The 23,961-nt window shown below is 41.2% G+C and overlaps 1 protein-coding gene across 2 annotated transcripts in view; it reads right to left on the bottom strand.

Annotated features, from left to right (window-relative positions):
* grk4 (G protein-coupled receptor kinase 4) overlaps positions 1-23,961 on the bottom strand; it is a 44,050-nt gene that overhangs the window by 8,380 nt on the left and 11,709 nt on the right. For both annotated transcript variants that reach the window (XM_038714288.1, XM_038714287.1), the window contains exons 2-11: positions 21,009-21,104; positions 14,850-14,962; positions 13,701-13,778; positions 12,647-12,747; positions 7,247-7,339; positions 6,646-6,709; positions 6,188-6,328; positions 1,862-2,052; positions 624-661; positions 36-125 (exon numbers count right to left, since the gene is read on the bottom strand). In XM_038714288.1, coding sequence (XP_038570216.1) covers positions 36-125; positions 624-661; positions 1,862-2,052; positions 6,188-6,328; positions 6,646-6,709; positions 7,247-7,339; positions 12,647-12,747; positions 13,701-13,778; positions 14,850-14,962; positions 21,009-21,104 — 1,005 coding nt within the window. The remainder of the gene's footprint in view (positions 1-35; positions 126-623; positions 662-1,861; positions 2,053-6,187; positions 6,329-6,645; positions 6,710-7,246; positions 7,340-12,646; positions 12,748-13,700; positions 13,779-14,849; positions 14,963-21,008; positions 21,105-23,961) is intronic.

The following is a 23,961-nucleotide window of genomic DNA, read 5'->3' as shown; positions in this document are numbered from 1 at the left end:
GTAGAAGAGGGTATCAGAGTTACCCAAATTCTTACCCATGTATCCAACAGTGCCTACTCTCCCTCGTATCGTCTCTCCTTCAGGGATTTGAACAGCAAGGCCCAGATCTGAAATTCGGATGTGTCCTAAACAAGAACCACAGATTAATAACAAATTAATAACTGAGAATGTGCTGAACTTTGTTTTTAATATGTTTCATTTCAGACAGAGAGTTGCAGCCACAGTGCCTCGACTAAAGTCATGTTGCACTAAAATTATCTTTTATGATAAAAGTGTGAAAGAAAGAGAATGGGAGAAGTAAGAGCTTAAAAGAAACATGGAGGAGATTCATCCATCTCAATATAAGACCACATAACAGAGAATAGATGATATGATAGTAAGACTCAGAGGGAACAGCGTGATGTGAAGAACTTGTGTGAAGACAGGGGGAGATAATGCAGTATACATATTATAAAGTGGACTATTTCCAAGCTGCTTGTTAGTCTTGTGCCTTGTGTGGTATGGGTTACATCAAAAAACTGTGAAAAACAAATAATATTCTCTAGCCAAGAAGCGTGCCCACATATTAGCCCACTCTGGCTTGAACTGAACAATAAGAAAAAAACAACAACACTGGAACATACCACGATCATCCAGAAGGATGTTTTCAGGTTTCAAGTCCCTGTGAGAAAATAAAGAACACATTAGGGAGGAATTCTGTTGATTTTGTGCTTGCATAAAAATTTTACTTACATTTGAGTAAGAGGATATAACAATACAATCCTGAATAAATATTTGTATCCTATATTAACTATTAATTTTGTTGACATTTCATTGTCTTTTATTGCCCATGTGCTTTCTGTTCTTCAGCTTCTACAATCTTTCATGCGGATTAATAGATGGCTTATCTACACACATATCTCTATTTGCTTTATTTGTTATCTTGCGTTATTTATTCTAGTATTATTATTTATTCTAGTGTTTTTTTATTGTTATTTTAACCCCTTTTAAGCCAAATCATTGTCTTTTCTAATGTTTGTGAAAGGTGCAAAAAAAAATCATTTATTATAACAGCTTTAAAATTTCAATGCTGGGGCACTCGGAATTGGTAAGTAGTTTACTGTAACACATGCAGAGATCAAGGAACACTGTGTTCAAATGACTGCATGGGCCATGTGTGGTGCATTTGTCCTCTAAGAACATCGGTGTTTAGGTTAGCATTACTCTGAGGCTCCATTGAGTGTGACAGATGCATGACACCTCATGGAAATCAGGATGCCATTAATCCAGTGTCACTTCATCATCCAGGACTTTCTATTTGCACCCGTCCCAATCTTACACGACTGCACTCTTATGGAACATTAAACCGGAGCTGAGACAAATAGTCAGTCTGTCTTGCATTGGTGAGGTTTGTCAGGGATATTGCACTGATTTAGTACTGCACTTTCATAACGTTTGGGGACTTGAATGGTCAAAATCCAAGCAGAAGAAGCTGAGATATCCTGACTTTTAGCTCTTAGTATGGGTCAGGGTACAAACTGTCAGATGCTACATTTCCCATGATGCAACTGGGTAGAGTCTTTATTAGACCTTCACTGCCTGATAAAAACCCACTTCTTTCTTTCAACTCCACAAAACACAGGCTTTCTGTCAAATAAAGTCAATTCTCAAGCCGATTTTGAGATAACCCAGAAACATGAGGGTTATTTTCTCAAACTTTCTACAGCTCCCTTTAGATCCACAATAAATCATACAATGGTGTATAATACTGTCTTGATATGTCTTATTATGCGACAACATGGGCAATTATTTGGGACAATAAAGATGGCAGATACTGTTTCTCCTAATCTTCTACACAGTTTCTCCTAATCTTCTACCGAACCTGTAGACTATCCTCTCACGGTGCAGGTCCTCAAGGCCACAGCAGATCTCAGCAGCGTAGAAGATGGCCCTCTGCTCGTCGAAGCCCGAGTTGCCCATGTTGTAGATGTGGAACTTTAGGTCTCCGCCGTTCATTATGGTTAACACCAGGCACAGCGCATCCTTGGTCTCGTAGGCATATGCTAGACTAACCTGGAGAGGGAGGCAAATTTGGGGAAGCGGTAACGAGGGAGGTGAGGGACCAGTCAAGGAGTCAGTGCAGAAGAGGACATGAAAGGGGGGGGGGGGGGGAGCAGTGGTAAGAGACAGGGTGGCTAGAGGAACATGATTTTTTCATTTGGTTTGTTTAATGACCCAAATAATCATACATTATCCCAGATGGAATGTATACAAAGACAAACAAAGACAGATATATCACAGATACTGAAAACCAGAAGCTTCTTCTCCGCACTGTATTGCCTCAGCTCCTTTGCCTCTAATCCCAACATCTATCTCTCTTTTCTCCCTTCATTCCCACCAGCCTCCAGCTCTCTCCCTTCCTCCTCCTTCTTCTTTCCCTCCCTGTGGGTCAGTGACACGCAGGGTATAGTGCGTGTGTGTATGTGTGTGCATGTGCTGTTGTGTACAAGCAGGATGTTGCTGCCATCAGGAGGAATTCCATCTGCTCCCTCAGACTACGTAGTCAGAAACGGACCACAAGAGGGGATGGGAAAAATTCTTATAGGGCCAAGTGAACAACACGCACACATACATATACTGTACCCTAAACAAACACACACGTGTGTACTGCAAGCCAAAGCAAACAGTTGCGAGCTTCCAAAAATCACGATTATTCATCAGCAATGGACAAACTGAACTTTGCACCCCACGGAACAATGCCTCTCACAATGGTCAGAATTGTTTTTAAAATGTATAAAACATTATAAGAGGATCTCTAAAAGCCTCCCAATAATGAACAAAACTCAACATAATTCAATTGTGCAATTAAACTTTTCACTAATGCCCGACATCTATGCTAATGTAATAAATCACAGAAATGAAGAAAACCTAAGGCAATCTGCTTACTGGAAATGGCTTTACTCTCAAAAGGAGGTGAATCATAACATCCGCTTTATCTCCCCCTGGAGTTTAATCTTCTCAGGTAATGGACGGGACAACTGGTGAAAGTTGGTGTTCACTTGTTCCTTGACCAGATATTTAGATCAGATTTAAATCACTGATTATGACCCCATAATTAACTTTTAATAAATTTTTGTAATTCTGTATTAAGACAACACTAAAAACAGTCAGAGAAGTCTGACTTGTTTCAATTCTTTAACCATTTTATCGTACTGGCATCAGTTACAAAACATTTCAAATGATAACCAGCCAAATTCTGCATCAGACTGAGGTAGCGCTACCTTAGTCTCACCTAGAGACTTTAGAACTGGGTCACCCTGCCCTGTGTCTCACATAGGCCTACACATATACACACCCACACAATGAATATGTGGATGGGGTTATTGGTTAAAACATACAGTAAGCTAGCAGTATGTATTGACTAATAGTATGATGCACTGATAAAAAAAAGGTAAAGAAGAATAGTGCGAGAGAGAGAAATGAGGGGTTTGAGAGAGCACTTGACTCTTCTCCTTGCTACTGCTGTTTGGTCAGTGTTGCTAGGAAACAGAGCTGCTCTCGTAGGTAGAGAGGCACATGAAGAGTCATCAGTTCTGCCTGCAGCGCAGAGAACGAACACACACACACAGAATCATTTGCCAATCCCAGGTGACAAGAGCTGCAAGTCTGAGGTTCTGTAACAAGCCCACTCCAGCCTCTGTGTGTGTGTGTGTGTGTGTGTGTGTGTGTGGGCATGCGCGCCCATACACATGCTTCTACCATGACTCACTCAAAACAAGGATGCGCAACATAGCTCACGCTGCATCAGAAACCGACTAATCCAACACATAGTACAACTCAAACACGACCATTAGCTTCAAACGGAGAACATCGAGAGGCTTTGAGGCTGTGCTCCCTTACAGTCCAGCTTACTGTACTACAGATCAATATCACAGTTCTGCAGTTAATCAGTAGGACACCGTGTTCTACAGGATGTACACATACAAAGTACACGTCGCACACAGACCTGAAATGAACATGCTTATCCCTCTAGCCCCTCCTCGCCATGTTCCAATGAACACTTGCTGTAATTTTCTTGTCTTTGGAACAATCTTTTTTTCTTTTTCTTTTTAGAGAAACACAACACTGAGCCAAAGCTAAGTTTTCTTTTCCTGCCTGAGCACCTGAGTTGTGTTTGAGCGTACAGTTGGACAAAATGGAAAGAGAAGCACACATCACTAGTTTTCCAGCTACATTTGACTCCTGCATGTGTAGTCAAGCAAAGTGGCACTGTGCATTGACAACAGAATAAAAAAACATTAACACAGACAGACACACCAGGAACATGTATACTGTATAACATGTACACAGTGTGGGGTAAAAGGAGTGGAGAAATTTGTGCACTGACTAGTGCTACTCACTAGTATTTTATTAAAGAAAGTACCAGCTAATAAAGCTAATCTTCCTGATTTCAGGTGCATTTCAAGCGCTGCCATTATAGAAACTAAAAGAAAGTAAATTATACATTCAAGGCTATAATTTTAACATCTTTCTTATATCTAATTTATGACCAATATTGATAACTGATATCTCCCTTTTAAAAAAGGTCTTCAACTGTTCCTATAATGTATCATCTTACATGTTAATGGCCTGTCAACTGTAAATGTCTGCCCTTCAGTACAGCATGGAAGAAATGAAAAGCTAGGTGACTCCCTAAAAAGCGTTCAAGCTTAGCATTACAGCGCCAGCCAAAAACCACCGCTTACTCATGACTATGGCTCAGTTTATGAAAATCTCCATAGGAAAATCAGCCAAGAGCAATGCCGCCATTAAGAGCTGGATGCACGGTGGTACGGTGGCAGGGTAATGATTTTTTTTATTTTGAGCTGGCACACATGCTCTGAGCAGGACACTGTACGACTTTCTTCCACATGCTGTTGCTCTTTTATGAAACTTAAAATGTGCCACAAAATTCCAACAAAATTCTATGTAGCTGGCATGCAAGAAAAAAACCATATTGAGCTCAAGGGATGAGTGTCTTTAGAGGGTACTGAAGCCCACTTGATTTTAATGCAATTTGTGGCATTCTAGCCAAAGCAGAACAACCAAAACAGTATTTCACCAATGCTATTAAAGGAAACCAGTTGTTACGTTTGGTTGGGAGACCAGGAAGAGCAGTTGTATTATAGCCTCCTGATGACGGAACCTGCAATGCTTTCATGAAGTTCTTTGGAAATTGTTTTTATATTGTTCTATAAATGGTGCTTCCTCAGAATTGTCTCTGAAATCTGAAAGTTCCTTAATTTCATACTCAAGTTCCTACTCTGACATGCACTTTTCAGTTGATCAAAGATATGTTTGTTCTAAATCATGTCCAAACAATTAGGCCTCAAATGAACTCCATTGAAATTCTGAAATGTGGACACAAGGCATCTAGATGAACACTGCACGTATGATTAATAACGTAGTTATCCTTATCATGTCCTTGGTTTCGTTTTTGGCTGATTGTGTGCAATCAAACAAATCAAAGTTATCCATCCATCATTGTATTCGGGCTATGTGTGACAAGAGAGGGTGTAGAGGTATGTGTGAAGGTGTCCGTGTGTATGTGTGCGTGCGTGTGTTATTTTCCCACTGCCCGCACCTGTCAAAAAGTACACAAATATAAAACTATCAATCTGTATATTTGAGGTTTAAACACCACTGCATCAAGAACATAGCAAAACAGATGTCAATCACATGTTAAAATACATTCACTGATGATTAAAAGGCCAACAGTATGATTCAAATGAAAACCAGTTTGGCATGTTTGCACAGGCTAAGTAGCAGGGTTGTTACCAAATTTAATGTGGATTACTTTTTCTATTACTTTTTGCACATCCTCACAAAGTGCCCTGCAGTGTGCCATCACCTGCAACTGGCCAATAATATCATGTGACTTTTTATTTTTTCCTCTCTTGCAGGTTTTATTCAATCACATTTCTTTCCACTGCATGGCGCGGACGTCATTAAACAAACAGAACTCGAGTCACAGCAACTGTCCTTAACAGCTGATTGGCAGCCTTTGCAAACACGCTACTCATTTTCATTTGCAGGATCCTGGAGCCATGACAAACAATGCTCTCAACATACATTACGGACAAACACTCATAAACACAAACAGGCAGCAAGACAGACAAAACAGGTACAATTCTGTTGAAAGGTTGAATAAGAAAAAGGTAGTACTTACTACAAAACTACTGTTAACTTTTTCTAAAATGCGTTTTTCGTTTAGTGCCATTGCTTCACCTTTTCTTTTCTTCACTCGTTTCTTTTCCAGCTTTTTACAGGCGTACATCTTACCGGTGGCACGTACTTGGCAGGCACAAACCTGGAAAACAAGGAAACATGATCACACACACACACAAAAAAAAACCCAAAAAACCCAAAACACTTAAAAAGTGTAACTAATGGACGTTAATATGTCACACCACACATTACATCACTGGAGTGGATAAACATAAACAGAGCTGCAACTGTTAAAGGTTACTTGTGGCAACTAAAATCATTATCATTAGCATCTCATTTTACAAACTTGCTGTGATCATAATCTTGGCTCAGTATCGATCATAAAAACTTTAATAACCACAACATGACTGTATACAGTCAGTTATTTCAACTTTACTTCTTGATTGCAATTACACTCACCTCGCCAAATCCACCTTTTCCTAGTACTCTATAATGTCTGAAGGTATTTTTGGTTACTGGTTGCCTGCAGGGATGGAAAGAAGAAAGAGAAAGAGAGAAATGATAAAGAGAGAGACAAAATGAGATATAAAATAACTGATTGGTTACGCCATTCTCTCAGGCCACGTGATGCTGCAGACAGAGTAATGCTCCAACATATTATAATCCACCCTGACGACTGCTGTTTTCACTCTGCTTCGGTTACCCAGCCATTATGCAAAGCATCATCAATTATTTACCACTCACGCGGAAACAGTGATTGACAGCACCACCTTTGTGTTTCAGTGCACCTTTCCTGCTACTAGTCTGTCCGTGTTTTCTGTTTGTCCATATTTTGTTTATTGTATACTATCTATTAAAATAAGGCTCTTGATCCTTTTTTTAATATTTATAAATAATTTACTTTATTATCTGTACTTTTAGATGAGTGGAATAAATGATGCAACCATGAACTGGAAATACTGAATGTGCATGAGCTCACAGGTATCATATTTTTATGTAAGAAAACGGGATGGTTTGCATGTCTGCTTTACCAAGTGTGTAATCTGCAGTGACTACCCACCTCTCCAACCATTTCCACTGCAGGAAGCGAGAGAAGTACATGGAGTCCTGGTAGGAAGAAAATGGAGCTCCACTCAGATAATCACGAACTATTCTGTAGGGGAGGGAGGGAGGGAGAAAGAGGGTTGATGATCATTTAATAACAAGGTAATAAGATGTAACAATGTACATGTCACCAGAAAAAATTGTTGATGCGTATGAAAGATTTCTTTCCAAATCTTTCAGACAGACGAACGGACAGCTGGCCTGCGTTCCCTTTTAACCTTTACAATGAATGCAAACACACACACATCCTCTTTATTGAACTAACCCCTGAATCACATATGTGTTCATGTCTGCGTATGTGTGTGTTTAGACATCGCCAGCTGTGTTACGGTTCAAAAGCGCACTGTGGAAAGACTCAGATACTCCAGCGTGAAAATTAAAAAATGCCTTCGAAATGAGACATTCCACCGAAACTCAAACCAGGAACATACGGGATTCTGGGAAAACCGTTTTTTACTGACCGATGGGAGCGGAACATCCAATCTCACTTTCACCTCACACGTGACTGTATGAGTCTGTCCGAAGCTATGCGATTATGTCATATATCCATAACATTTTCTAAAAGTCTTGCTGAAAAAGTTAGTCGAAGGATGGAGGTAACTGGCATCCACGATGACCCCAACGAACGTCTTTTAGGAAAGGATGGGTCATAAAGGGTCACAGCCTCCTCGTCTCCTGACCATACGTCAAACGCCACTCCACTGAGAATTGTAAAGACATGACTCTTTGACATGACCCTGCAAGCCTCTCACGCTTGTGTCCTTTCTCACTGCTTTGACAACATATGTTGTTTGACCAAACATCCTCTTTAACACTGTCGTACCAAACAGACATGAATCGACTGTGATGAGACAAATTTAAACTGAAATTATGACAGCACATTTATTATTCACATTTATATAAATAAATGATAAACGATTCGGTTCATAGCAATATTGGTTTACTGACAAATGTTTACGTAAGAACAAGAAAAACAAGAAGCAAATACATGCTTTCGATGCAGAGTTTCGTATATTCAGCATACCTAACTTAAGCAAACTTAATGAGGCTGAAGAAAGTAGGATTTAAGAAGTCCGTGCATCCGCTTTATGTAGCAACGGAGAGACTGAGCCAAAAGGTGAGAGGTGAGCACTTGTACCACTTAATTTACGAATCTCAGACAGGTTAACCTCTTTTACATGTCTGCATTTGTACTCACAAACACATCTCCATTGATATTGGTGACAATTAGGTTTAACTGTTACTGGCTTAAAAAAAATCCAATCGGTGCATCCGTATTTCGAAGAGGTGTTTAGTAATCTTTAACTAATATGTGCAATACCAGTGGCATTAGTCAATAATCCGGGACAAAGGTTACCTCAAATATAGGTAATTAACACAGCAGAAGTGATTTAGCTAATGTGATTATAACATAAATGTCTAGTAAAGAGGCAGCACACATGTACAGTGTCATCATCCAAAACACTGAAATTATATGACCACTTTTGCATTTGCCTTAGATTTAAAACAAACTCTAAATAACCTTGATACCTGGCCAAACTATTACTGAGCCATTCTTATTAATCAACAATCCTTTCAGGTTCCAGAAGATTTATCATACCTTGATTATAGTACACTATGTAAAAAAGATTTGACATCTGAAATCCATAATATCATTAGTTTGGGATTCATTCAAAATGTGAAAAAAGGACCGTCACAACAGTGTGCATAATCATCAACTATAAGACCATGGAAAGCAGCTTCGGTGCAGAGTTTTTTAGGGGTGAGCCGTACTAGCAGACGTAAGAACAAGCCACACTTTCTCCCCTGCTGACGAGTGCGATCAGAATCTCTTCTGCCAGCCTACAATGCATGACTGGAAACCAAAGTTACAGCAGACATCCCTCCTCTACCACGCAAAATGTTGGAGATGCTCGCATTTGGCAGAAGAATTTTCCTTGACCATACTTTAAAATGACTTCATCACTAAGGAGGATGAGGAAAGCTGCCTGCGGTAAACAACCCTGGGGTGGCTGTTCTTGGCAAAATGCTGGAGAGTAGAGATTTTCCACAAGGGGAGCACCCTCTGAGTAAAAGAAAAGTTGAATTATGTCATCATGGGACCCGGTAGCTTTGCACATGAGATGAAGGTTCATCTGTTCTGACTAGATGTCTCTTCTACACAGAAGAAGTGTCAACAGGATTTTTATCAGTCTGTCCTAAGCGAACATTAAAGCTTAATTAAATCTCATTTATATCCTCTGCAAAGCTCTGGTCTGCACTCTAACCGGTCTCATATCTGTCATCAAACATGGCCTGAATGGCTAAAGTCAAACTCTTCCATGTTCACTTTTCAAGTCAACTGGTTTACAAAACAAAACTGGGCCCGGACACTTTAAGAAAGCAGCTCCAGAAAGGCAGGAGCCTAGCAGTGCCTGGCTTGGAGTCCAGTCTCAGACAGACACCACTGGGAGTAGAAATAAACACAGCTACAATATGGCTTTTGTTACGCGTAGAGAAGAAAAGGGCAGGAAAATCAGCACACGGACCTTTGTCGAGACTGACGATACACAAAACACCATCATACACATGTACTGAAGGGTGCAAGTTACTCTTGGTATGACGGAACCATATGTTCCACTGCAGCAGAAGAAAATCCATGAGTGAGCTAATACATTTCTGCTAGTGGTTGTGTGCGGCTCAGCCAAAAGTCACATTTCCACGTGCAGCACCATGCTTTCCTACAGGCTTTCCCTCTGAGAAAAAAAAGGCCCTGGGTCAGAATTACATATCAAAATAAGAAAATTACAGAATAAAAATTCCACAACGGAATATAAATAATAATGATAGTGGAAGGAGTGATGACCGAACTTGAACAGGAATCCCATTCAAAAACATTTGCTGCTGCTGCAAGGCTTTCAGTAACACAAACACGAGCCTGTTTTGTTCAGTGTTTGCACACTCTTCTGTTTTCCTCTCCTTAACACTTTCTTTCCATTTCTCCTCACTTTTCCCCCCACTCACTTCTCCTTTTGGCTGCCCTTTTGTTACTCTCCATGGGTTTTCTAACTTTCTAACCGTCATGCTGTGTTTTCTGCAGGCCTATCACTTCTTCGCTCGCTCCGTTTCCAACTCAGCCAAAAAGTTTGAATGGAGTGGACGCTATGCTTCCCACAGCACAAAGTGTTGAACTTTAGCTTTATACTTCGGGGGCGTCTCTCTTTCTCACCATTTCTCTGCCGTCCCCGGTGCCCTTTTGACTACTCAGAGGTGTTAAAATATAGATGCATGCAGAAGGGAAGGAAATAGGGCCAACAGACTATGACCTGTGATGCCCAAGAGAATAGACAGGTGTGTGTGTGTGTTGTGTTCATCTTGACCACAACCACTGATGATTTCAAGCTTCAGACACACACAAGTTACCACCTTGCCCAGCACAAACTCTCTCTTTCTCCCGCTCTCCCTCTCACACACACACACACACACACACCTCCTGCAGTCTTTCTGCACTGCTCATTTTGTCACCCTAAAAACTCTGAAGCAAACTTTACAAGCACACGCAATAATGAAGATAAGTGAATATCTAAAGAAAACAGAAGAATGCGTATGAGATCACAGGTTGTAGTAAGTAACAGGCTAATGTCTCCACTCTCTACATGTGTTCTGACCAAAACAGGAGCGCAGGCTGAGAACCGAGTGTTTTCCCAACCACCATTCCCTCTTCTCCTTCTAGCAGATTCCGGTATTCCCCGGGGAAGCTCAAGTGAATCAGAGGCTGGTCACAGCATTTCCAACCCAAATTTGTCCACTTGTGTGGCTAAACGTTGAGGCTTCACAGAAATTCAGCTGTTTCCAGGACTGAGGAAACCTGGGTCCGTTTCCTCGAAGCCTACGGATCTGATGAGGGGTGGATTGCACTGTACTGTACGTCTTATGTATTGATGCGATATATTTGCGTCATATATAATTTTTTCTTTTATTTGGGATGCATTTATTTATTTTTTTACATGGTCCCCGACAAGCATATTCAATAAAATGAAATTAAATGTGTTGTGTACAGAAGACCTGGGTCACACCTTCACACACGCACATTTGCAAATAATTTCTACCAATCACAGCCAGACTGTTTACACGCTCACTGGTGTATACTGGTCCATGAAAAGTACTTTTTACTTCGGAACACAATGTTTTCTGGTTAGGGCTGGACAGTAAACAACATTTGTTGTGTTACTGACTTTATGAATGTCTTACCAACCTCATTTATTCACATCCCAGTTCTCTCTAAATTGTTTAATTTCACTTTAATTAAACTGAGAAAAGCTACAACAACAAATGACATCTAACCAGAACTTCAGCCAACCAATCAGCACACAGTACAGTTCAGACCATCATTAACTGCTCATACTGTAATTCATCAATACAAACAGGAGGTGAGAAAGGAAATTTAAATATACTGCACTGATGTATACATTATGAATTATGTTCCATTTATCATTACCAAGGTAAATGTGCCAACTTATCAGGATATAGCTGACGTCCTGTGCAACAGAAACTGACTGTGGCAGAGTTAAATTATTGGGCTAATGTAAAGTTATGTTGAGGTGTGTGCATGTGTGTGCAATGAGAAGTACATTTGGTGTAATAATCCCCAGTCTGTTTGCTTCTCCTGGCTCTTGGAGCAGGAAGCAGAAACACCTGCAAGAGTGTGTGTGTGTGTGTGTGTGTGTGTGTGTGTGTGTGTGTGTGTGTGTTGTGCATGCCTGTGCGTGTGTGTGTGTGTATTTGTAAATCTGTGTTTGTGTGTGTGAGAGAGGGAGTGTATGTTGTGCACGTGCGTGTGTGTGTTTGAGAGGGCGAGTGTATGTTGTGCGTGTGCATGCGGGTGCATGGGTGCGTGCGTGCACATGCGTGCGTGCGTGCGTGTGTGTGTGCATATATATATGGGGAACACTGAGGTGGCTGTTGTTTTCATGCCAGCTATCCGGATGCTCTCTCTGCCCACTGCTCTTTTTCATTTGCCTCTAGTGTGCGTGTGTTTGCAAGTCTGTGTGTGTGTGTGTGTGTGTGTGTAATACTGTGCTCCAGGTGCCAGCTTCCTCATCATTATCACTAGTGACAGGGTGCACTAGTCAACACAGTCTACAAACACACACACACTCACTTTCTGAAGGAACAGGATTCCATTGGTACCACTGCACTCTGATAGCCACATTCAATCATAAACAAAAACAAAAACACAAAATCTATATGCTTCCAACAAACAACCTTTTCATCAGACTGACTCTGACCACAACTATAAGCTACAGGTCAGATCATAGTCACGAAGAGTATAAAAAGAACCCGATAAGACAGGTGTGTGGAGAAGACGGAGACTTACTTGGTGCAGTCATTGAAGAGCTCCTTACACGGACTCTGCTCCAGCCTCTCCCGACACCCAGCGACCACATCCTGGGGTACGTCTGGCAGATGGGCTGCCGACTTGAGGGTTACAGAGAAAAAGCCAGAGGGTGAGGCAGGGAGGCAGACAGAGACAGAAACAAAGCGAGATGATGGTGTAACATGGCAGCAGACTAAGAAAACAGATCAAAACATCAGTCCACTCGTCATTTTCTGTTCTTAAACTTGTACAGCCTGGCTAGTAGGGCATGACATCAAGGCTGTGGTCACACCTAACCTGTTTGGTCCAATTTAAAAAACAAACTTTGGTCCGTTTGTCAGTTTGGTCCAGCTCATTTAGGGTGAAGAGAGAGCTGTAAACTCTTTTGTGGAGCACAGTTCACTAACGTCTTGGTGTCATTGACGTGAGAACGCAATAAGGGAAAACCACAAGCATGGGTATGTGACACATCTATACATTCAAAAACTAAACTTTATACATTTACCCAATCCATTTCCTCCTGCGTGCACTATAAGACAGCAGGTTTCCTTTATTCTTTTTCTAGCTGTGCGTCATTATTCTTTTCTGGGAAATGAAGTCTGGTTAAGAGCCTTAACCAATAATGATAATTAACCAACCAAGAGAACCGAAATAGAGGTGCAAACACTGCCTTATATTGCTGCAGATAGAGGTGCTTAGTAATATAAGAGTCACCAACGGGTTATTAGACATCTGTGGGTCATACACTTTGGATAAAGTCCAAAGTTGATAGAGTCCACCACATATTATACATGATGCATCACTGGCAAATATGTTCTAGTCATTAACAAATGTAGATGTAATGATAATATAATTACACAAAGCAATAAATCATACAGAGATCAAAAACAAACACTGTTTCAAAATGACAGTTTTAATGTACCTAACAACTGGAAGATTAACATTAAGACTTTTCGCAAAGGTGAGCAAATATTTTCTAATATGAGCTAATATTAGGATAATTTCTTATGTCCGTATCAGCCAGCTCTGTTATTATTAAAGAAGTGTGTCTTACCCCATTATTAAAGTATGTGTCTAAAAGATTCAGTCCACAGTCCCTCCTCTTCTCGTCAGGAGCTAGCTGGTACATGGCCTGTCATAGATAGAACAGAAGTGTGAACAACCACACCAGCCATCTTTAATATCTCCCCAAATAAGGAGAGAGCACCAGAAGACAGAGGTTGAGACAGGGAGGAACAGAGAGAGGGAGAAGGGTGGAGGGGTTAACAGGGTTTGTTAAAGCACTTTGTAACTTGTTTTTGAAAAGTGCTCTACAAATAAGGATTATTATTATTATTATTAACAAGGAACACGAGATGGGAAGACAAATGAGCATGGGACCACAGACAAATAGAGAGATGCAGCAAAACATATCATCAGCAAACTGGCAAACATGTTTAACTTCATGTCTCCGCCCGTTACATCTGTCACCTACCATGACAGATTCTGTTTTTGGTCAAATATGGATGTAGGCAGGGAGATGGTCTGGATTTTGACTGCTTCGAGACGTGTGTTTTATTTGAAAACAAGCTCGGCAAAGAGGAATGAAGCCGAGCTGTGTGACTACACATCACAGCCAAGGCATGACGTCCTCGGTGGGAGTAACAGGAAATGTTAAGCACTAAAATGTTGCTCGTTTCATTTCTTGCATTTTTCCTCAGTCACTGTGAGTGTGTCACTCCCACTGTGTGTACCTACGCGGCTGTCTGCCTACCTTGAAAAAAAGACTAATGTAGGTTCTTATTAAATAAGCATGATTCCTCCCTGTTTTCCTTTCTAGCATACCTCCAGGGGCCTACACAAGCTTGGGCCTGTGTTTGCCTGCTCACCCAGGGGACCTGCCTCTGACGTGGGCTTGACCTCATGGAGGAGTACGTGGAGAGTGGGGAGGGGTCTGCTCTTTGACAGCCTGTCTAAGTTGCTAATCACCCCCTACGCCCACCCCACGCTACTACCAAGTGCAGGCAAAAGACCAAGCACTGACTTTCCTCTCGTATTCCTCGCTCTGCAGGGCCCAGATTCAGAAAAGTCTCATGGGAGAAATCACAGTAGGTCGAAGAGGAGACAGAGAAACATGGAATATCAAGTAAAAGAGGTGTGTGAAAAAAAGATGGCTGTAAAACATAAAAGAATAAGCGGAGTGATGTAAAAGGGTTACGGTTACCACAGCATCCATAAACTCGATGCAGCGCTTCAGCTCTGGCCTGGTGTCACAGTACTGACGGAATAACAGCCGACCAATGGGCTGCTTCTCACATAGACTGGTGTAGTCCCTGTCTGGGAGGACAAGAGGGGAGGAAAACAAGGGGGGAGACAGATAGAGAAATGTCATTACACTAGAAAAACACATTATTGCAGTGGTTCCAAACCAGGGGGCCGGTAAAATACTGTATAGTTTTAACCATTCGGGTCTCTAAAAATTATTAAAAAATGAAACAAATTATTAAAAATGAATCAGAGAAGGTAAAATTACTCTTCGACTGAACTGCTCATAACTTACAGACGTGCAAACAAATGAACACTAGTAGATGTTGCTTCATATTTAAAGTTATTCAAAGTTGGGAACCACTGCACTACACTACTAAGGTACGGTTTGTACATTTTGTACTGTGTTGCTTTTTTTCCCCCCCTACACAGAGTAACAAACAATGGATGCCCTTTTCATGTTTCTGTTGGGACTTATACAGTTATCTTGTGTGATTAGCCTAGCTTAGCTCAGTTGCTTTACCTATCGGTAGTTGAAACAGGTAGCAGCTTTGTTCACATTCTTCACATCTGAATCATCATTACTGCAATTGTAATCCTTGCATATGAGTTTCCCTGTTGTTTTAAAAGTATGTGTCCTAAAAGTTATATTGCTGCTTAAACAACCCCTCCCCTCGCTAGCCTCTATTCGACTAGGTGTTTTTTTAAAGCCAATGACAGCTAACTTATAGGATGACTTTCAGCTGGACCTGGAGTTGGTGAATGCCAACAAAACAAATGTCTAATTTTTGCAAAACAGACAAGGGGCTAAGCTTTTCAGGACAACGGACAATTCCCTTGTAACAATCAATCCATCAATATATAGATATAGAAAATCCCACAACGCCTTTTCAGATTCCCCGAAAGACTGAAAACCAGAGAAAGACACCAACATATGTCACGATCCTACCCTGAGCTTGTCTGTGTTATATTATTTTGGCCATGCCTTCTCGGTGTTTTGATTTTGGTTTCTCTGTGTCTGGGTTTCAGTCCTGTCTGTGGTCTTGTATCCAGTCTTCTGCTTGTTTTGTGTGGTGGTTCTGATCTGTCCTGTTATCTCGGTGTCTGCCTTAGTACTTTAGTTCTGTTCCTGTCCCTCATGTGTTAGTTTCCCACTACCATGCTTGGGTTCTGTCTGTTGGTTAGGTGTCATTTATGTTCTCTGCCAGTTTCAGTAATCTGATTTTGTTCATTCAGCTCTAGTCTCTGTTTAGCCTTTATTATTCATCCACATCTTATTTAGTATCTGTCTTGCCTCGTATCTTAGTTCTTAGTCCTGTACCTTAGTTCTTGTCTTAGTGTTCACTCCTGGTCGATGTACTTCTGTGTTTTGCCCATGTCTGAGTTCTGTTTTACCTTAGCTTCTGTCTGTCCTTGTTGGTGTTAGTTCATTTGTTTCCCTCAGTAATCTGCCTGCCTGCTAGTCTCCGTTTTCCCTTCCGTCTCTCTGCCTCGTTAACCCTGATCCCAGTCACCTGTGTTGCTCCCGCCCTGCTCGTTAGTCACTGTGTATAAATGTCTGGTGTTTCTGTTCATTCCCTGTCCGGTCATTGTCGCACGTCAGTCCTGTCGGATGTCGTGTTTCTACCCGTTGCTACCTTTTGAATGTACCAGTGTACTCGTGAGTTCTGTTCACGCCTGTTTGTCGTGCTTGGGATAAATAAACCCTGGAACTCAATCTCAGCTCACAGTGTCTTGCATTTTGGGCTCACTCCTGCTGCACTCACTCAGCAAAGCCTGACAACATATGTGGACTAAGACAGAGGGTGAAACTTAAAATCTCATATCCTTGTTAATGGCAAAATTAGCAACTTTAGAAACATGTACAGGATGTTACAATGTGTCATTTAGTTAGTGTGGAGAAGTTTAAAAGTATAACTAAAATGTATATTCCCTTATCTTTTGAAAGGAGCTATTGTATCATCAACATCCACTAACCTGAACTAAAGCTAACTAAACTAATGCCATTGATAAACATTCTTTCAAAAGGCAGAGTGCTGACTATAATGTTAGAGAGGGTAAAAGAGAAAAAAATCCCTAGAGTCCCTTAATTAGTAAAATTGCTTATGCTACAACATGATAATAACAAAACACTATGCATGTCTGTGTTTTCTGTGTGTTTGTTTGAGTGTTCTCTATGTGTGTCTGTGTCTCCTATGCAGCTGGCCCCAGCCTATTAGGACTAATGGCGTCCATTTGAGTCATATTTCCTCTGGTACCAAATGAGGAAGAAGACACAGGACGTTTTCCATCACTGGTTGACAGTATGGACAGACATTACTCACACACACACACACACTCACACACTCACACAAGATCAACATACAAACAAATATAGGCCACACACATACACGTACACATGCACGCTAGTGAAAAGAGAGGAGGCGGAGGGATGCATGGGATGGACATTTCTGAGTGGTGACAGCAACAGGACAACCTCCAACAGTAAATCAAATCTTCACAACAGCCCTCCCAGCTGCACTGTTTATTACACCGCATTCCCCCTCTGCGCTGCAGCTCAGTGCTCCTCATTCAAACTCACCACTTACATGACCACACAAACAAAGTTATCACTTTGGTGAGCAAACAGTAGCATGTAGATATGATGTTTTTATTGCTTCCCTCTCCACTGTGTGACCGCTGTGTTCTAAATCTGAAGAACAAAGGCTCTTTCAGAAAATCTCTCCGAGAGATCTTTAACTGCATCGCGTTGCACTTGCCTCCAGACGCTGCCTTTCATCTTTGATCACCAAGTTTGTGGAGGGCTTCTTTGGTGTTTCCCTATCAGCTATTTTCAGCTGGAGCTGGGAAAGCCCCTCACACAGATATTTGATGAAGGCATTATTAGGGCGTCTGAACAGCAAAAAAGTTTGGGGAATTTACTCGTTTGATTTATCTGGCCAGGTGAGAACAATGCCAATATTGTTGTGTATAATCAAATAACTGTGTCGTAAAGGGCTGCAAATGTGGATCCGTCTATACTTCCATGCAAACAAATGCATTGACTTCCCTCAAAGCCCTGTATCTCTGTCATTGGGAAGGTTATCAACGCTCCTACAAAGACATTTCTTGTGAGTACATGAGACATATTTCTATGAGCTTGCAAATGGGCAGTGAAAACTTAAACAAACCAAATTCAACAAAGTCAACCTTTCCACTCTGGTTCAAAAGAAAATTAACTTCAAACGCTCTCTTCTCTCCTCAGAAACCAAAAAGCCAAAGATTACAGATTCTTTATTTTAGTTTCTGGAAGTTGTTTCTTTTGTTTATCCCCTACTGTATATTCAATTCAATTCAAATTGGCTTTATTGGTATGTGTAACAACAATAATAACAATAACAATCAACCACATACATTTCATTAAACAAGTAATTAAAGCGTAAAGTTGTAAAGTTGCTGTATATCATTACACCAACAGTTTTAAAGACATTGGGTCGACAGTCCAGTTTACAATGAGCCACATTATAAGGTTTCAGTGTCTTGTCCGGGAACAGGTTATGCTGTGAGGATTTTGGGGTGGTTTCACTCTAACTGCTAGTGTTTCCTGCCACTCCAGAGGCCATTAGATCCCACCCACTGCTGAATCACAGCACAACTGGTAACTCTTTGAAGTGACACACTCCAATTTGCGTAATAAAAATCACAGGAACGGTTGTGCAATGTTCTTGAAAGGATGTCCATCTTTTGAAAGTAACTGACCAATTGAGCAACGCATCTGATGCCATAATTATCCATGTGTCTCTGGGTGTTAACCCGCATAATCCAAATGACACGGATGGTTTCATGATAAAAATGATGATAATGTTTATTATACAAGTTAATATAATTTTATTATAACCTTTTTGAACCTCTGTTTTTCTCACTGCGGTGGCAGGCCTTTCCTTGCTATTTAAATTGGGGGTGAGTTGTCTCTTATTTGGTGTCATAATTTGTTTACATTTTAACAGTACACAGAGAACGGGGACTTGGCAACAATCTCTTCTCAGGGACACTGAGGGACACACAAATGATTTTAGTATCTACATGGTAAACAAGTAAATTTTCTACAAACATAGCATATTCCTGTAAGATGAACAGCTACTACAGAGGCAATGCATGTCGACCTAATGGGGGGAAAAATTAAGATAAGATGACAACTAAATCAATTCTGTAATCCTGAGATGCTTGTAGTTAGTGGGTTGAATATATAACATTAACTGCGTGAATGTCCATGGAATAACCAAATATCAAGATGAAAGAAATATCTTTGCACATCCTCTCTATGTATCTTGCCCATTTCCTAGATTAAGATTTGGAACATCATGCTTGAAAAGAAAACCTGAAAAGAAACCACAGCTTCTTTTGCCTGGCTCTGACAGAAAAGAATGGGATGGGAGAATGGAGGGGTTGAAAAGAATGAAGGGAGAGTTGTGAAGCTTGACCAGCCTGGACTAGTAACTGCCTGCTCCAATGAAGTAAGTGCCAATTACAACTTAATTAAAACTCCAATTTAGGCCAAGACTGAGTGAGTGAGGCAGTGAATGGACAGCCAAACGAGTGATGGGTGTGCACGCTTTTGATGCAGAAACCGCAGTAGTGTATAGTACTGGATGGATACCAGAAGAGAGAAAAAAGGGAAGGGGAGATAGAAGAAGAGGAAGAGAGGGAGGCAGAGTGGCCTAAGGCTGGCAGACAAAGTGGCTGCAGCCCACATAATGTAATCTAGGCTTCCTAGGAGTACTGCACACTTGTCAAGGCTAAGGTCAAATGCCTGACATTATCAAGACACAACAAAGACACTGCTATCAGTCGCTATACTGTATCCTTCTGTCCGCTGGGCCCACACTGTATGCGTGTGCGTCTCTGCACATGGGTGTGTGTACATGGACATGTCTGCAAGTCTGTGTGTTTAAAGAGGCAAAAAGGATTATTTTGATCCTGCGCTCGGTGTGATAGGGAAATTACGCAATAGCGTCTATGTAATAGTGACGTATGTAACCCTCAACAGCTGCTGCGTGCACACACAAAACCCATTTTTAGAGTCCTCTTCAAAGTTATAACCCAAATGTTAATAAGTGTGTTGAGACACGACAAGTACAATGCTTCTTCACAGGTGACATTTATGTGCCGTTTTTTTAGCCAGGTAATCCATCACCACTGACAACAGATACATTCAAGTTTATGATTTGGAATATGAAAGCAAAACGACAAGGAACAAAATCAACACTGAGTAAGAGATATCACCATAGGGAGTATGCACATACATCTCTTCCACTCTGCCTCCCTCCTTTCCTCTCGCTGTTTCTCTCACTCTGTCCTGTCCTTACGAGATCTCTCTTCCTCCTGTTGGAAAAGCCTCTCTCTCTCTCTCTCTCGTTCTTTGTGTCTTATTTTCACTCACTCTCTCCATAACTCTACTGTTCTGCCACTCTTATGTTGCTCTGAAGTGGTGGAGAAAGGGAGGGAGAGAGAGATAGATCCAGATAGTGGGAGGGGGGCATGGAGACAGAAAAGAGGGAGGGAGTGTATGTGGGGGAGGGTAGCACTGCAATCTCTGGCAGAGATAGCTGTGACGCACTATTACACACACACACACACACACACACACACGGAGTGCTGTGGCATTCAGAGTACCAGGGTGGGGGTGCGGAGATAATGTAGCCCAGGAGTATAGAGCACTTGTCTGGGCCACAAAGAGAGAATCCCGCCCCACTTTTCAAGTCAAACCTGGATGTGGAGCAGGAAGGAAGCAGGAGTGAAGACTTGATTTGGTGTCAGCAGACAGATAGTCAGTCAGACACAGACGTAATGTTAAGACAGAAATTGAGATTAAGAAACGGCAACGCAAACAGATTCCCTGAGTCAGACACACACACAGACGCATTTATTTTGTACACACACACAAACACACACACACACACAGTTTCCTGTCCCCTGCCTGTAACTGCGGGTGGAGACGGGTAGAAACAGGAAGGAAGTCAAATCTGAACTTCCTCCCACAGCCAGACCCACCCCAAAAACACAGCATGGCACGTTATCTTTCTGCCTCACACACACACACACACACACACACACACACACACCACTCCCCATTTCTTACCAATAGTGCGGCGTAGCTCCTCACACTGGCTGATGTGGGGGAGTTTTAGCATCTCCTTCCATTTCTTACTGCGACCGTTCCTCTTCCCTCCTCCACCTGAGACACAGAGAGCGATTTAAATCAGCCAATCAATCAAGTCACATTTACAAATGGAGTCTTTAACCACATTCAATGGTTGGCATTTTCAACACAAGAGCAAGACGACATCCAGCCGTGTGTGTGTGTGTGTGAGAGAGAGAGCATGTTGACCTTGCAGTGACCAGAGGCAGGGACAGCTGGTTCATCTCACCAGTCGCCTCTATGCACTATGACAGAGCATGTGATGAAGAATGTTGACAGCTTCAAAGATCACGGGCATACACACATCTTGTTTGACATACACACACACACACACACACACACACACACACACAGTGGGCTCTTTCTCCTGGAGTCAAACATGATCCATTTGTTCAGCCCAACATAACTTTTACATAATGTTCATCAGTTATCTCATACACACACACACAGTGTTGTTGGACAGTCCACTTGGCAGATCAGCTGACCCTGATGTGAGGGGTGAATGGCCTCTAAGCCTAACAGTGCTCTTAAGAGGACTGGAGCGACACCAGAGGGTTTGTGTGTGTGGAAATATAGTCACATCACGGGTGAACTGAGGTATTCACTTCTTAGTACTTAAGTACTTAAGATGAAGAAGTCAGCAGAGTATTTTGATGAGATGCTGAGTGGCATTTAGACACAAGAAGAAAGGTTATACAATAGCCACTAATGGTTAGTTCATATGTATAATTAGGTAGTTTTACATAAAAATAAATTAATCAGAACCCAACTACATATAAATTTTAGTAAATTAAGCGGCACATGCAATATAAAATGTTGGGCTGGCTATTGTTTTAAAATTTTTCCAATATCAGTGTCTGTTGGATGGTGCCAACTAATAACACCACAAAACTTTGCCATGTGTGAGAGGTTTGGCCACAGATGAATGGATGACATCACTCTCAGCTCATTTAAAGTGATGTTATGTAACCAAAGTCCTCTTCTTCCTTGTTGACAAAATCCAACAGGTTTGGTGGCAAAAACCTGAGGTTTGGTGGCAAAAACTGATACCGAAACCATAGACAAAGCTAATTTTCTCAAATATTGTGCCAAGGGCTGGGCAATAAAACAATAATGATAATTATCACAATATAACTATTCTTAATGACAGTATAACAAATGTTCAATAAATGTAGCACTTCATTTTTCTATTAAGATATTTTGTTGAAATAAAGGGACTGAAAAAAGATTTTGTCATGAAAGTTTTGAATGTTCTACCTCTGATTTGTGAAGTGAGCCACTGTTTGTGTTTGTCACATTTTGAGCAAAAAGAATAGTTTAAAACTACAACTAACCAAGTGGTTCTATTCAACTTTCACTCAGGGCAAAAATCAGCCTTTAAACTTGAAAGAAATAATGATTTGACATTTATCGTGATAATTATCTATCTGAAATTATATCAAAATTTTATCATAACATTTTTTGGCCATATCGCCCAGCCCTAATTGTGCCATACAAAAACTTTACCTTAATAAAATGTAGTCTGTAACTGGAAAAACTATTTTAGTATGATCGAAGAATACTTATCTTGTGATTATAATTTGGCTTCAATAATGTGTCATGAAAACAGTCAGTCCATATTTTCAGTGGCTGACATTTTTAATTAGATGGTAGAAAATGAGTGAGGGAGTCAGGTTAACGACAGAAACCCCATGCTGCATTGACACAAATCTGTTTCAGAGTCAGCAGATTTAAACCCTCGGCAATCTTTGGGCACAGATTGCTGTATTCCCCATCACTTCAATTTTCTTTTAAAACGCTGAGTAAATAAGCTAGCCCGAGCGAAACACCAGCCTACAACAGTTTGAGGATGACAGAGAGAGAGAGGGAAATCATCTCTCCCTAAGTCCACGAGACAACTAATACACGCCAACACAAACACATTCACACAAGCATACTGTATGTGCAGTGTGCAGGCCGAGGCTCTACAAATACATCCTCATCCCTCACTTTTTTTTTTTTTAAATCAATCATACTTTTAGTTTTGTCCAATGTTCATAGTGAAAAATAACAACCGAAAGACATACTTATAAGCTACATGCTACAAGCGGTCATAATTTCTTTAGCAGCACTAGGATACACGTAAAAAAAGTGACACTTTTTGTGTGTGTGTCACACCTTGACTGGCTAGCGTTATGAGCAGCTACTTGTTAATGTTTTGCTATTGAGGCTTATAAGATCCCACTGGTCTGAGGTTGTAGATGTAAGGCACGTTGACAAACCTGTTGTGGGGCTGCAAGGCGCGCACACACACACACACACGCACACACACACGCACACGCACACGCACTCTTCTTTGCAGGAAAAGGGGGGAAAAAATACAAATATATATATAAAAAAAGGAAGAGCCACAAAGATAAATGTTATAGTTAAATGTTGGACTGGATATGTTACAAACTGTCTGATCAAAGCCAGTTGCACTGGCTGGTTATTTTGCAGGGGAAATCCTTTCAAACTTGAGCCAAATACACAGAATGATTGACGAATACAGTCAAACAACTTCTTCCCTGTCAAAAGGTGATATTGTTAGAGGGGAAACTTAAAAAGTTGAGACATGTAGCACCGATGAAAGGTTGAAAGTGACAATGCTTGGAAACTGTACAAAAGACACGAGGATGAGAAATGTCACTTAAACACGGAGTCAGATGGAAAATAAGAGAAGGAAAGAGAGAGAAAATGAAAAAAAAATAGACAAAGATACTGACAAGAAAGATTTTAATAGCAAGCTATGCAAGAGCGTGCGCCCGTGTGTGTGTGTGTGTGTGTACACGCACATGCACTTGCCTGTCGGAGCTGGATGGGCCACCCCACCCTGTTTAATGTCACTCTGACGTCAAAGCCATGTGTGCAGGGC

This window comes from Micropterus salmoides, unplaced genomic scaffold (assembly GCF_014851395.1).
Source record: "Micropterus salmoides isolate LMB-PRFRI ecotype aquatic unplaced genomic scaffold, ASM1485139v1 Ms_hic_scaffold_12, whole genome shotgun sequence".
Classification (NCBI taxonomy): Eukaryota; Metazoa; Chordata; class Actinopteri; order Centrarchiformes; family Centrarchidae; genus Micropterus; species Micropterus salmoides.
The sequence above is the reverse complement of the archived record's forward strand: the minus strand, read 5'-3'. Positions and strand labels throughout refer to the sequence as shown.